The 14939-nt window shown below is 50.8% G+C and overlaps 1 protein-coding gene across 2 annotated transcripts in view; it reads left to right on the forward strand.

Moving 5' to 3' along the window:
- Positions 1-14939, forward strand: part of limd2 (LIM domain containing 2) — an 89015-nt gene that overhangs the window by 56631 nt on the left and 17445 nt on the right. For both annotated transcript variants that reach the window (XM_085966636.1, XM_085966635.1), the window contains exon 2: positions 9364-9454. In XM_085966636.1, the coding sequence (XP_085822762.1) occupies positions 9452-9454 (3 nt within the window). In that variant the 5' untranslated portion in view covers positions 9364-9451. The remainder of the gene's footprint in view (positions 1-9363; positions 9455-14939) is intronic.

A 14939-nucleotide genomic window follows, 5' to 3' on the forward strand; every position in this document is an offset into this window, starting at 1 on the left:
CCGTACAGACCCCAGTATTACAACTAGTCCTGTACAGACCCCAGTATTACACCTAGTCCCGTACAGACCCCAGTATTACACCTAGTCCCGTACAGACCCCAGTATTACACCTAGTCCTGTACAGACCCCAGTATTACACCTAGTCCTGTACAGACCCCAGTATTACACCTAGTCCCGTACAGACCCCAGTATTACACCTAGTCCTGTACAGACCCCAGTATTACACCTAGTCCTGTACAGACCCCAGTGTTACACCTAGTCCTGTACAGACCCCAGTATTACACCTAGTCCCGTACAGACCCCAGTATTACACCTAGCCCTGTACAGACCCCACTATTACACCTAGTCCTGTACAGACCCCAGTATTACACCTAGTCCCGTACAGACCCCAGTATTACACCTAGTCCCGTACAGACCCCAGTATTACACCTAGCCCTGTACAGACCCCACTATTACACCTAGTCCTGTACAGACCCCAGTATTACACCTAGTCCCGTACAGACCCCAGTATTACACCTAGTCCCGTACAGACCCCAGTATTACACCTAGTCCCGTACAGACCCCAGTATTACACCTAGCCCTGTACAGACCCCACTATTACACCTAGTCCTGTACAGACCCCAGTATTACACCTAGTCCTGTACAGACCCCAGTATTACACCTAGTCCCGTACAGACCCCAGTATTACACCTAGTCCTGTACAGACCCCAGTATTACACCTAGTCCTGTACAGACCCCAGTATTACACCTAGTCCTGTACAGACCCCAGTATTACACCTAGTGCCGTACAGACCCCAGTATTACACCTAGTCCTGTACAGACCCCAGTATTACACCTAGTCCTGTACAGACCCCAGTATTACACCTAGTCCCGTACAGACCCCAGTATTACACCTAGTCCTGTACAGACCCCAGTATTACACCTAGTCCTGTACAGACCCCAGTATTACACCTAGTCCCGTACAGACCCCAGTATTACACCTAGTCCTGTACAGACCCCAGTATTACACCTAGTCCTGTACAGACCCCAGTATTACACCTAGTCCTGTACAGACCCCAGTATTACACCTAGTCCCGTACAGACCCCAGTATTACACCTAGCCCTGTACAGACCCCAGTATTACACCTAGTCCCGTACAGACCCCAGTATTACACCTACTCCTGTACAGACCCCAGTATTACACCTAGTCCCGTACAGACCCCAGTATTACACATAGCCCTGTACAGACCCCAGTATTACACCTAGTCCTGTACAGACCCCAGTATTACACCTAGTCCTGTACAGACCCCAGTATTACACCTAGTCCTGTACAGACCCCAGTATTACACCTACTCCTGTACAGACCCCAGTATTACACCTAGTCCTGTACAGACCCCAGTATTACACCTAGCCCTGTACAGACCCCAGTATTACACCTAGTCCTGTACAGACCCCAGTATTACACCTAGTCCTGTACAGACCCCAGTATTACACCTAGTCCTGTACAGACCCCAGTATTACACCTAGTCCCGTACAGACCCCAGTATTACACCTAGTCCCGTACAGACCCCAGTATTACACCTAGTCCCGTACAGACCCCACTATTACACCTAGTCCTGTACAGACCCCAGTATTACACCTAGTCCCGTACAGACCCCAGTATTACACCTAGTCCCGTACAGACCCCAGTATTACACCTAGTCCTGTACAGACCCCAGTATTACACCTAGTCCCGTACAGACCCCAGTATTACACCTAGTCCTGTACCGACCCCAGTATTGCACCTAGTCCCGTACAGACCCCAGTATTACACCTAGTCCTGTACAGACCCCAGTATTACACCTAGTCCTGTACAGACCCCAGTATTACACCTAGTCCCGTACAGATGGTGAATCTTTGGAATTCTCTACCCCAGAGGGCTGTGGAGGCTCAGTCATTGAGTATATTCAAGACCAAGATCGATAGATTTTTGGAAATTAAGCGATTCAAGGGATATGGGGACAGTGCGGGAAGGTGGACTTGAGGTAGAAGATCAGTCATGATCTTATTGAATGGCGGAGCAGGCTTGAAGGGCCGAAAGGCCTACTCCTGCTCCTATTTCTTATGTTTAACCGAAGGAACGCTCCCCGGCAATCAGGTAAGTGGTTGGAAGGGAGGTCGGAGGAGCCCAGGGCAAGGAAGCCAAACTTCCCTTGTGGGGCCTGGACGGCCTCTCTTGTAAGGAAACTTGCTTACCTTTTTTGGCCTCTTCTCACTAGAATGGTCTGATGGTGTAACCACAACGGCCTCCCTGTGCAGGGAGTTGAGGAGAACTTTTTTCACCCAGAGGGTGGTGGGGGGTTTGGAACCCACCGTCTGAAAGGGTGGCCAAGGCAGAAACCCTCATTGCATTGAAAAAGTACTTGGTCATGCACTTCAAGTTCTGTAACCTACAAGGCTACGGACCAAGAGCTTGAAAGTGGGATTAGGATGGATAGCTCTTTTTCGGCCGGCACAGACCCGATGGGCTGAATGGCTTCCTTCTGTGCCGTAAATTTCTATGATCGTATGATTCTTTAAATCTCCTGGACACTACTACGAGCAAACCCTGGAGAATCGTCATCAAGGTATTCTTTAAAAATTGTGTGTTTTTTCCCCAATTTCTTTGAACACTATTGAGACACCTCTGTAACTGTTGCTGATAGCACTGCCAGACTCAGAGTTAGCGCGCTCTCCTGAGTCAGAAGGTTGGGGGTTGTGGAGTCCCACTCCAGAGACGAGCACAAAATCTAGGCTGACAGTCCAGTGCAGTGCTGAGGGAGTGCTGCACTGTCGGAGGAGCCATCTTTCGGATGAGATGTTACATGCACTTCAAGTGCTGTAACAGTCGCTGAAGGTAAGCATGCAGGTGCAGCAGGCGGTTAAGAAGGCAAATGGTATGTTGGCCTTCGTAGCGAGAGGGTTCGAGTACAGGAACAGGGATGTCTTGCTGCAGTTGTACAGGGCCTTGGTGAGACCACACCTGGAGTATTGTGTGCAGTTTTGGTCGCCTTATCTGAGGAAGGATGTTCTTGCCATGGAAGGAGTGCAGCGAAGATTCACCAGGCTGATACCTGGGATGGCAGGAATGACGTATGAGGAGAGATTGTGTCGATTGGGCTTATACTCACTGGAGTTTAGAAGATTGAGAGGGGATCTCATCGAAATCTATAAAATTCTGTCAGGTCTGGACAGACTAGATGCAGGAAGGATGTTTCTGATGGCCGGGGAGTCCAGAACCAGGGGTCACAGTCTAAGGATAAGGGGTAAGCCATTTAGGACTGAAATGAGGAGGAATTTCTTCACCCAGAGAGTGGTGAACCTGTGGAATTCTCTACCACTGAAGGCAGTTGAGGCCAATTCATTAAATATATTCAAGGAAGAGTTGGATATATTTCTTGAGGCTAAAGGGATCAAGGGATATGGGGAGAAGGCAGGGACAGGGTACTGAATTTGGATGATCAGCCATGATCTCATTGAATGGCGGAGCAGGCTCGAGGGGCCGAATGGCCTACTCCTGCTCCTATCTGCTATGTTTCTATATGTAACGCTACATAGAGCCTACAGCACTGAAACATTGGGCCATTCAGCCCAAGTGGTCTATGACGCCGTTTATGCTCCACACGAGCCTCTTCCCACCCTTCTTCATCTAACCCATCAGCATATCCTTCTATTCCTTTCTCCCTCATCTAGCTTCCCCTTAAATGCATTTCTGCTATTAATTATTATTATACATTAAACTGAGGCCCCATCTGCTCTCTCAGGTGGACGTAAAAGATCCCATGGCACTATTTCGAAGAAGAGCAGGGGATTTTCCCCCGGTGTCATGGCCAATATCTATCCCTCAATCGACATCACTAAAACAGATTATCAGGTCATTTATCTCGTTGCTGTTTGTGGGAGCTTGCTGTGTGCAAATTGGCTGCTGCATTTCCTACATTAAAACAGTGACTGCACTTCAAAAGTACTTCATTGGCTGTAAAGCGCTTTGGGACGTCCCACGGTCATGAATGGCGCTATAGAAATGCAGTTCTTTTTCATTTTCCTTGTCTGAGAGCTGGTGCAGTGTGCCTCAAAAAGACAGACCAGTGACAGCCTGGGACAGTGCAGATTATAATCAGTCCGTGTACAGAAGACCATCACTGGCTGTTTCGAAGCAGCAATGGTAATTGGTCAAACACTACTGAGATCGCAGTGGCCAGTAATGGAGTGTTTTTAATTTGTTCTTGTGGGCAAGCCAGCGTTTCTTGCCCATCCCTGGTTATGGGTCAGTCACATCGCGTGGGGCTGGTGTCATGTGTAGGCCAGACTGGGGAGGTGTGACGGGCTCCCTTCTCTGAAGGACATTAGTGAACTAATTAGGCTTTTAGACATTCTGGTCATTGTTTTTAATTCTGGGGCCAAGCCACAAATGACCAGATTTATTTTTATTCCGTTTCACAACTTGTGGTGGTGGGGCTTGAACTCTGCATTGCTCGTCCAGTACCACAGCCACTGCAGTCCCACGCTGATATCGTGTTGCTTCAATCAGCAGCTGGAGTCCTAGGGCCTCCTGACACTCTGTCGCCCAGACACTCTGATACTGATACAAAAGCAAAATACTGCGGATGCTGGAAATCTGAAGTAAAAACAGAAAATGCTGTTCTGCGGAGAGAGAAACAGGGTTAACGTTTCAGGTCGATGACCTTTCGTCAGAGTTCTGATGAAGGGTCATCGACCTGAACAATTGACTCTGTTTCTCTCTCCACAGATGCTGCCTGACCTGCTGAGTATTTCCAGCATTTTCTGTTTTTACTCTGATGATGATGATGTTTTTTCAGACTCCTTCAATTGATGCCAGATCACCACAGAAATACAGCATCTCGCCTTCGGAGGAACAGCGGGCAGCTCTCTCTGTCGCTGTCACTCTCTGTCACTGTCACTCTCTGTCACTGTCGCTCTCTATCACTCTCTGTCACTGTCACTCTCTGTCACTCTCTATCACTCTCTGTCGCTGTCACTCTCTGCCGCTGTCACTCTCTGCCGCTGTCACTCTCTGTCACTGTCACTCTCTGTCGCTGTCACTCTCTGTCGCTGTCACTCTCTGTCGCTGTCACTCTCTGTCACTGTCACTCTCTGTCACTCTCTATCACTCTCTGTCGCTGTCACTCTCTGTCACTGTCACTCTCTGTCACTGTCACTCTCTGTCGCTGTCACTCTCTGTCACTGTCACTCTCTGTCACTGCCACTCTCTATCACTGTCACTCTCTGTCACTGTCACTGTCACTCTCTGTCGCTCTCTGTCGCTGTCGCTCTCTGTCGCTCTCTGTCGCTCTCGCTCTCTGTCGCTCTTGCTCTCTGTCGCTCTCTGTCGCTGTCGCGCTCTGTCGCTGTCACTCTCTGTCGCTGTCACTCTCTGTCGCTGTCACTCTCTGTCGCTGTCACTCTCTGTCACTGTCACTCTCTGTCACTGTCACTCTCTGTCACTCTCTGTCACTTTCTCTCTCCCTTGCTCTCTCTGTCGCTCTTTCTCTCTCGCTCTGTCGCTGTCACTCTCTGTCGCTGTCGCTCTCTGTCGCTCTCGCTCTCTGTCGCTCTTGCTCTCTGTCGCTCTCTGTCGCTGTCGCTCTCTGTCGCTCTCTGTCGCTGTCGCGCTCTGTCGCTGTCACTCTCTGTCGCTGTCACTCTCTGTCACTGTCACTCTCTGTCACTGTCACTCTCTGTCACTCTCTGTCACTCTCTCTCTCCCTTGCTCTCTCTGTCGCTCTTTCTCTCTCGCTCTGTCGCTGTCACTCTCTGTCGCTGTCGCTCTCTGTCGCTCTCGCTCTCTGTCGCTCTTGCTCTCTGTCGCTCTCTGTCGCTGTCGCTCTCTGTCGCTCTCTGTCGCTGTCGCGCTCTGTCGCTGTCACTCTCTGTCGCTGTCACTCTCTGTCACTGTCACTCTCTGTCACTGTCACTCTCTGTCGCTGTCGTTCTCGCCCTCTGTCGTTCTCGCCCTCTGTCGCTCTCGCCCTCTGTCGCTCTCGCCCTCTGTCGCTCTCTGTCGCTGTCGCTCTCTGTCGCTGTCACTCTCTGTCGCTGTCGCTCTCTGTCGCTGTCGCTCTCTGTCGCTGTCGCTCTCTGTCGCTGTCGCTCTCTGTCGCTGTCGCTCTCTGTCGCTGTCGCTCTCTGTCGCTGTCGCTCTCTGTCGCTGTCGCTCTCTGTCGCTGTCGCTCTCTGTCGCTGTCGCTCTCTGTCGCTGTCGCTCTCTGTCGCTGTCGCTCTCTGTCGCTGTCACTCTCTGTCGCTGTCACTCTCTGTCACTGTCACTCTCTGTCACTGTCACTCTCTCTCTCCCTTGCTCTCTCTGTCGCTCTTCTCTCTCGCTGTCGCGCGCTCTAGCTCCCTGTCACTGTCTGTGTCCTGTGCCTACTGTCAGATGGAACAATAGCAGAATCGGTGACAATTATCACGAGTACCTCGCTGACTCATCTCTTCACCACCCCCCCTCCCCCACCAACTCCCCTAAAAAAAAGCAGAATTTAATTCTGAGAAATCAGAGGACTCTCGGACAGTCACAGACTGGACAACTTCTGCTTCTCCCCACAGCACTGAGACTTAGCTCAGTTTCTGCACCTCAGTTTATATGCCAGAGATTGACACACATCCTTACAGAGACATATACACATATGAGTGTGTGTAAAAAAAAAAAAAATTGCTGCACTTGCAGTGGCAAAACCATAGCATCTTTAAAAAGCTAGGTGAAGGATCAGAGTCCACAGTGCAGGTCACCTCCACAGGATGCAGGTGTATGGGGAAAGCACGGGGGAGGGGGACTAACTGGACAGCTAGTCCACGATGGGCCTAATGGCCTCCTTCTGTCGTGTAAGATCCTATGATTCTTTATATTACATGGGGGGGAGGGGAGGCATAGCTTTGATCTGACAATTATATGTAGCAACATTGTAATTATGTCCTTCTCGAATGCAGTAATGATCTTGTGACACACAGGGACACATTTTCAACGCGCACCTGTTGCAGAAACCGTCTGCTCTTTATTTCAGTGGGCGGATTCTGCAGCGGGTGAGCAGGCCCCAGGGTGACGGGGGCGTTCTCTGGAGCAGGCATGGCCAGCTTTACACCCGACAGCAAGTTCAAAATCTACCCCGTGGTGACGAGAAATATCCCCGCCCCTCGGATAGGCTTGGATCAAGGACCAGCCACAGCCCATTCGATCTCATCCTTGCCGAACACCAGCCCTGCTGACTGTACCTGAGATTCAACAGCAGCAAGGTGGGATCTGAAAGGATGAGAGCGAATGGGCAGTCAGCTGTAAAACTGCATCACATTAGTCACAGAGCTTCTAATCATAACATGCAGTTCCAATGGAACATTCCCATCTCCTTCCATTGTACAGCAATCCTGATCCAACCATAACATTTCCCAGCTTATTATGGGGTTCAGCTGTATTTATTTAAGGATGGAGCGCCGGGCACTGCATGGGATGCTGATTGATTTTATCAGGGGCGGTGGGTTTGTGGGGTGTTCCATCGCGGGGCGTGGGACCAGTGTCTGAAGCCCAGCTTTAGTGGGGGGGGGGGTGGAAGAAAGGGGTGCAAAGCCTCCTCCTCTCTCTCCCTCTCACACACACACTCAAGCCTGAGCAGTCCAATTCCTATTGGACCTGAGCCCACAGAATTAAACCATCCCATAATTCACAACAGGCACCAGCAATGCATTTTACAACGTGCCTGTTAAGATGTTTTCTGCCCCAAGCCATTTCAGTTAGGACACAGAGACATAAACAGGCTGTTTTTGAAGAGTCAGCCTGTCTCTAGGGGCTCGCTGAGGCTGTGACTGCCTTGGCAATCGGTATTTTTTGCTCCCTTTCACAGCAGTCACGGTACAGTACACTCGACCCAATGCTCCTTAACCCTTGCAGTGCTGATCTCCTTTTCCAGGACGCAAAATGCTCGCTCTGAATTCCTAACTGCTCGATGATGTAAAAAAGAATTGGAAAAATCTAGACAGGAGGCGATCTGGTACTGACCCATACAGAGCGGGGAAAAAAGAAAAAGACTTGCATTTATATAGTGCCTTTCATGACCACTGGACGTCCCAAAGTGCTTCACAACCAATGAAGTACTTTTTGAAGTGTAGTCACTGTTGTAATGCAGAAAACACAGCAGCTAATTTGCGCACAGCAAGCTCCCACCAACAGCAATGTGATAATGAACCAGATAATGTTTTACTTACGTTGATTGAGGGATAAACATTGGCCAGGACACCAAACTCCCCTGCTTTTCTTCGAAATAGTGCCATAGGATCTTTTACGTCCACCTGAGAGAGCAGACGGGGCCTCGGTTTAACGTCTCACCCGAAAGATGGCGCCTCCGACAGTGCAGCACTCCCTCAGCACTGCACTGGAGCGTCAGCCTAGGTTTTTGTGCTCGAGTCCCTGGACTGGGACTTGAACCCACAAACTTCTGACACCATGGTTCAAGGGTCATTCTAACAGTGGGATGGTTCAAGGGTCATTCCCTGGCCTGTGCTGAGTTAGCTGGTCTTGGCCAAGTTGACGGTAAGTGAGCTGTGATTGAAACTAGTGCACCTGGTGGAATGAGGAAGGAAATTAAAGCTCAGGGTTCCTGCTCCTGATTGCAACCCAGAGACTCGTGCATGTGTGGAGGATGAGACTCGACCCTGAACCCCCTTCGCCATTGCTGCTGTCTTTTAACCAGCGCAAATATGGTAAATGCATTAATATTTCTAGGAAGAAGAGGGATACAGTGGGTTAGCGCTCTGTGAAGGTATGAGGAGCGTCACAGCTGCGCTTAACCCAACATTCCCATCAGCTCTTTCCAGTAGGATTCACCAGATAGTGATCAGGAGCAGGAATCCTGGCCAGAGGCATCGAGACCAATAGTGACACCTTGTCACTGCTTGTTATCTGGATCATCGCTTCCTGATTCATAAAACACTAAGGCTAAAGGTTAGTGGGAGTCAGCAGGCTGTTGGCGTTCACCTAATGCTATCGGAGTGCTGAGTTTTGGACAGTTAATGCAGACAGTTGCGTGGGGTAGTTGTTAAGTCTGTGTGCTATAGTGATAATTACTACACAGACTACAAGAGTAAATTCAACAGGTCTTTACTGGTTGGAGGTAGGGACTATACTGAATACAATATTACTACACAGTGCTTATATACCGGTGTGGTCACCCCTGGTATTACGTATACAGCAGCCAGAGAAAGTAGTACATCTCTTAAGGTGGAACAGGCTTAAGTTCTCTTAAGGTGGAACAGGTTACATACACCACAGTAGTGTTAAACCAACTTTGTGATTCCTCTTCACTCTGTGTACTGTAACTTACAACCAGTCTACAATCTGACCTGTTATTTCTGTTGCAGATGCAGAGAGGCTGTTATTAGGAGAACTGAAGTTTACACAAATATATCCGCTTCTTACCTCAACTGAATCTCAGGAAAAGACAAAAACATGGTATGTATCCCTCCCTGGTAACAGCGAGTGTGCGAGTGTGTCGGGTTAGAGCGAGTGTGTGAGTGTGTCGGGTAACAGCGAGTGTGCGAGTGTGTCGGGTAACAGCGAGTGTGCGAGTGTGTCGGGTAACAGCGAGTGTGCGAGTGTGTCGGGTAACAGCGAGTGTGCGAGTGTGTCGGGTTAGAGCGAGTGTGTGAGTGTGTCGGGTTAAAGCGAGTGTGTGTGTGTGTGTGTGTGTCGGGGTGGAGCGAGTGTGTCGGGTTACAGCGAGTGTGCGAGTGTGTCGGGTTACAGCGAGTGTGCGAGTGTGTCGGGTTAAAGCGAGTGTGCGAGTGTGTCGGGATGGAGCGAGTGTGTCGGGTTACAGCGAGTGTCGGGTTAGAGCGAGTGTGCGAGTGTGTCGGGTTACAGCGAGTGTCGGGTTAGAGCGAGTGTGTGAGTGTGTCGGGTTAGAGCAAGTGTGCGAGTGTGTCGGGTTAAAGCGAGTGTGCGAGTGTGTCGGGGTGGAGCGAGTGTGTCGGGTTACAGCGAGTGTGCGAGTGTGTCGGGTTACAGCGAGTGTGCGAGTGTGTCGGGTTACAGCGAGTGTCGGGTTAGAGCGAGTGTGTGAGTGTGTCGGGTTAGAGCAAGTGTGCGAGTGTGTCGGGTTACAGCGAGTGTGTGAGTGTGTCGGGTTACAGCGAGTGTGCGAGTGTGTCGGGTTACAGCGAGTGTGTGAGTGTGTCGGGTTAGAGCGAGTGTGCGAGTGTGTCGGGGTGGAGCGAGTGTGTCGGGTTACAGCGAGTGTGTGAGTGTGTCGGGTTACAGCGAGTGTCGGGTTAGAGCGAGTGTGTGAGTGTGTCGGGTTAGAGCAAGTGTGCGAGTGTGTTGGGTTACAGCGAGTGTGTGAGTGTGTCGGGTTACAGCGAGTGTGCAAGTGTGTCGGGTTACAGCGAGTGTGTGAGTGTGTCGGGTTAGAGCGAGTGTGCGAGTGTGTCGGGTTAGAGCGAGTGTGTGAGTGTGTCGGGTTAGAGCGAGTGTGTGTGTGTCGGGTTAGAGCGAGTGTGCGAGTGTGTCGGGTTAGAGCGAGTGTGTCGGGTTAGAGCGAGTGTGTGTGTGTTGGGTCACAGCAAGTGTGTCGGGTTAGAGCGAGTGTGTGTGTGTTGGGTCACAGCGAGTGTGTCGGGTTAGAGCGAGTGTGTGTGTGTCGGGTTAGAGCGGGTGTGCGAGTGTGTTGGGTTAGAGCGAGTGTGCCGTCCAATCCCATAGATTGGAGGGTAGCTAATGTAACCCCACTATTTAAAAAAGGCGGTCGAGAAAAAACAGGGAATTACAGACCGGTAAGCCTGACATCAGTAGTGGGGAAAATGCTAGAGTCCATTATAAAAGATGTAATAGCAGAGCACTTGGAAAACAGTGACAGGATCGGACAAAGTCAACATGGATTTACAAAAGGTAAATCATGCTGGAATTTTTGAGGATGTAACTGGTAGAATAGATAAGGGAGAACCAGTGGATGTGGTGTATTTGGATTTTCAGAAGGCTTTCGTTAAGGTCCCGCATAAGAGATTAGCGTGCAAAGTTAAAGCACATGGGATTGGAGGTAAGGTACTGACTTGGATAGAGAACTGGTTGGCAGACAGGGAGCAAAGAGTTGGAATAAACGGGTCTTTTTCTGAGTGGAAGGCAGTGACTAGTGGGGTACCGCAGGGATCGGTGCTAGGACCCCAGCTATTCACAATATATATTAATGATCTAGATGAGGGAACTAGATGTAATATCTCCAAGTTTGCAGACGACACAAAGCTGGGTGGACGTGTGTGCTGTGAGGAGGATGCAAAGAAACTCCAGTACGATTTGGACAGGTTGGGCGATTGGGCAGATGCATGGCAGATGCAGTATAATGTGGATAAATGCAAGGTTATCCACTTTGGTGGCAAAAACAGGAAGGCAGATTATTATCTGAACGGCAATAGATTGGGAAAAGGGGAAGTGCAACGAGACCTGGGTGTCCTTGTGCACCAGTCGCTGAAGGTAAGCATGCAGGTGCAGCAGGCGGTTAAGAAGGCAAATGGTATGCTGGCCTTCATAGCAAGAGGATTCGCGTACAGGAGCAAGGATGTCTTGCTGCAGTTGTACAGGGCCTTGGTGAGACCACACCTTGAGTATTGTGTGCAGTTTTGGCCGCCTTATCTGAGGAAGGATGTTCTTGCCATGGAGGGAGTGCAGCGAAGATTCACCAGACTGATACCTGGGATGGCAGGAATGACGTATGAAGAGAGATTGGATCGATTAGGCTTATATTCGCTAGAGTTTAGAAGAATGAGAGGGGATCTCATTGAAACTTTTAAAATTCTAACAGGACTAGACAGACTAGATGCAGAAAGTCTGTTCCCAATGGCGGGGGAGTCCAGAACCAGGGGTCACAGTCTAAGGATAAGGGGTAAGCCATTTAGGACTGAGATGAGGAGGAATTTCTTCACCCAGAGAGTGGTGAACCTGTGGAATTCTCTACCACAGAAGACAGTTGAGGCCAATTCATTAAATATATTCAAGAAGGAGTTAGATATATTTCTTAAGGCTAAGGGATCAAGTGATATGGGGAGAAAGCAGGGACAGGGTATTGAATTTGGATGATCAGCCATGATCGCATTGAATGGCGGAGCAGGTTCGAGGGGCCGAATGGCCTACTCCTGCTCCTATCTTCTATGTTTCTATGTTTCTATTACAGCGAGTGTGCGAGTGTGTCGGGTTACAGCGAGTATGTCAGGTTAGAGCGAGTGTGTGAATGTGTCGTGTTAGAGCGAGTGTGCGAGTGTGTCGGGTTAGAGCGAGTGTATCGGGTTAGAGCGAGTGTGTGAGTGTGTCGGTTAGAACGAATGTGTGAGTGTGTGTCGGGTTAGAGCGAGTGTGCGAGTGTGTCAGGTTAGAGCGAGTGTGCGAGTGTGTCAGGTTAGAGCGAGTGTGTCGGGTTAGAGCAGGTGTGCGAATGTGTCGGGTTAGAGCGGGTGTGTGAGTGTGTCAGGTTAGAGCGAGTGTGTGAATGTGTCGGGTTACAGCAAGTGTGCGAGTGTGTCGGGTTACAGCGAGTGTGTCGGGTTAGAGCGAGTGTGTGTGGGGGGTTAGAGCGAGTGTGTGGGGTTAGAGCGAGTGTGTGGGGTTAGAGCGAGTGTATCGGGTTAGAGCGAGTGTGCGAGTGTGTCGGGTTAGAGCGAGTGTGTCGGGTTAGAGCGAGTGTGTCGGGTTAGAGCGAGTGTGTGAATGTGTCGGGTTAGAGCGAGTGTGTGAATGTGTCGGGTTAGAGCGAGTGTGTGAATGTGTCGGGTTAGAGCGAGTGTGTGAGTGTGTCGGGTTAGAGCGAGTGTGCGAGTGTGTCGGGTTAGAGCGAGTGTGTGTGACTGTCGGGTAACCGCGACTGTTCGGTTAGAGCGAGTGTGTGAGTGTGTCAGGTTAGAGTGAGTGTGTCAGGTTAGAGCGAGTGTGTCGGGTTAGAGCGAGTGTGCGAGTGTGTCAGGTTAGAGCGAGTGTGTCGCGTTAGAGCGAGTGTGCGAGTGTGTCGGGTTAGAGCGAGTGTGTCAGGTTAGAGCGAGTGTGTCGGGTTAGAGCGAGTGTGCGAGTGTGTCAGGTTAGAGCGAGTGTGTCGGGTTAGTGCGAGTGTGTGAATGTGTCGGGTTACAATGAGTGTGTCGGGTTAGAGTGAGTGTGAGTGTGTCGAGTTAGAGCGAGTGTGTTGAGTTAGAGCGAGTGTCGGGTTAGAGCGAGTGTGTGAGTGTGTCGGGTTAGAGCGAGTGTGCGAGTGCGTCGGGTTACAGCAAGTGTCGGGTTAGAGCGAGTGTGCGAGTGTGTCGGGTTACAGCGAGTGTGTCGGGTTAGAGCGAGTGTGTGTGTGTCGGGTTAGAGCGAGTGTGTGAGTGTCGGGTTAGAGTGAGTGTGTCGGGTTAGACGAGTGTGCGAGTGTGTCAGGTTACAGCGAGTATGTGAGTGTGTCGAGTTAGAGCGAGTGTGTTGGGTTACAGCGAGTGTGTCAGGTTAGAGTGAGTGTGTGAGTGTGTTGGGTTAGAGCGAGTGTCGGGTTAGAGCGAGTGTGCGAGTGTGTCGGGTTACTGCGAGTGTGTCGGGCTAGAGTGAGTGTGTCGGTAGAGCGAGTGTGTCAGGTTAGAGCGAGTGTGTGAATGTGTCGGGTTACAGCAAGTGTGCGAGTGTGTCGGGTTACAGCGAGTGTGTCGGGTTAGAGCGAGTGTGTGTGGGGGGTTAGAGCGAGTGTGTGGGGTTAGAGCGAGTGTGTGGGGTTAGAGCGAGTGTATCGGGTTAGAGCGAGTGTGCGAGTGTGTCGGGTTAGAGCGAGTGTGTCGGGTTAGAGCGAGTGTGTCGGGTTAGAGCGAGTGTGTGAATGTGTCGGGTTAGAGCGAGTGTGTGAATGTGTCGGGTTAGAGCGAGTGTGTGAATGTGTCGGGTTAGAGCGAGTGTGTGAGTGTGTCGGGTTAGAGCGAGTGTGCGAGTGTGTCGGGTTAGAGCGAGTGTGTGTGACTGTCGGGTAACAGCGACTGTTCGGTTAGAGCGAGTGTGTGAGTGTGTCAGGTTAGAGTGAGTGTGTCAGGTTAGAGCGAGTGTGTCGGGTTAGAGCGAGTGTGCGAGTGTGTCAGGTTAGAGCGAGTGTGTCGCGTTAGAGCGAGTGTGCGAGTGTGTCGGGTTAGAGCGAGTGTGTCAGGTTAGAGCGAGTGTGTCGGGTTAGAGCGAGTGTGCGAGTGTGTCAGGTTAGAGCGAGTGTGTCGGGTTAGTGCGAGTGTGTGAATGTGTCGGGTTACAATGAGTGTGTCGGGTTAGAGTGAGTGTGAGTGTGTCGAGTTAGAGCGAGTGTGTTGAGTTAGAGCGAGTGTCGGGTTAGAGCGAGTGTGTGAGTGTGTCGGGTTAGAGCGAGTGTGCGAGTGTGTCGGGTTACAGCAAGTGTCGGGTTAGAGCGAGTGTGCGAGTGTGTCGGGTTACAGCGAGTGTGTCGGGTTAGAGCGAGTGTGTGTGTGTCGGGTTAGAGCGAGTGTGTGAGTGTCGGGTTAGAGTGAGTGTGTCGGGTTAGACGAGTGTGCGAGTGTGTCAGGTTACAGCGAGTATGTGAGTGTGTCGAGTTAGAGCGAGTGTGTTGGGTTACAGCGAGTGTGTCAGGTTAGAGTGAGTGTGTGAGTGTGTTGGGTTAGAGCGAGTGTCGGGTTAGAGCGAGTGTGCGAGTGTGTCGGGTTACTGCGAGTGTGTCGGGCTAGAGTGAGTGTGTCGGTAGAGCGAGTGTGTCGGGTTACAGCGAGTGTGCGAGTGTGTCAGGTTAGAGCGAGTGTGTGATTGTGTCGTGTTAGAGCGAGTGCGAGTGTGTCAGGTTAGAGCGAGTGTGTGATTGTGTCATGTTAGAGCGAGTGCGAGTGTGTCAGGTTAGAGCGAGTGTGTGATTGTGTTGTGTTAGAGCGAGTGTGGGGTTAGAGCGAGCGTGTGAGTGTGTTGAGTTAGAGCGACTGCGAGTGTT

Source organism: Somniosus microcephalus, chromosome 24 (assembly GCF_052327205.1).
Source record: "Somniosus microcephalus isolate GS21.2 chromosome 24, FLI_Smic_1.0, whole genome shotgun sequence".
Taxonomy (NCBI): Eukaryota; Metazoa; Chordata; class Chondrichthyes; order Squaliformes; family Somniosidae; genus Somniosus; species Somniosus microcephalus.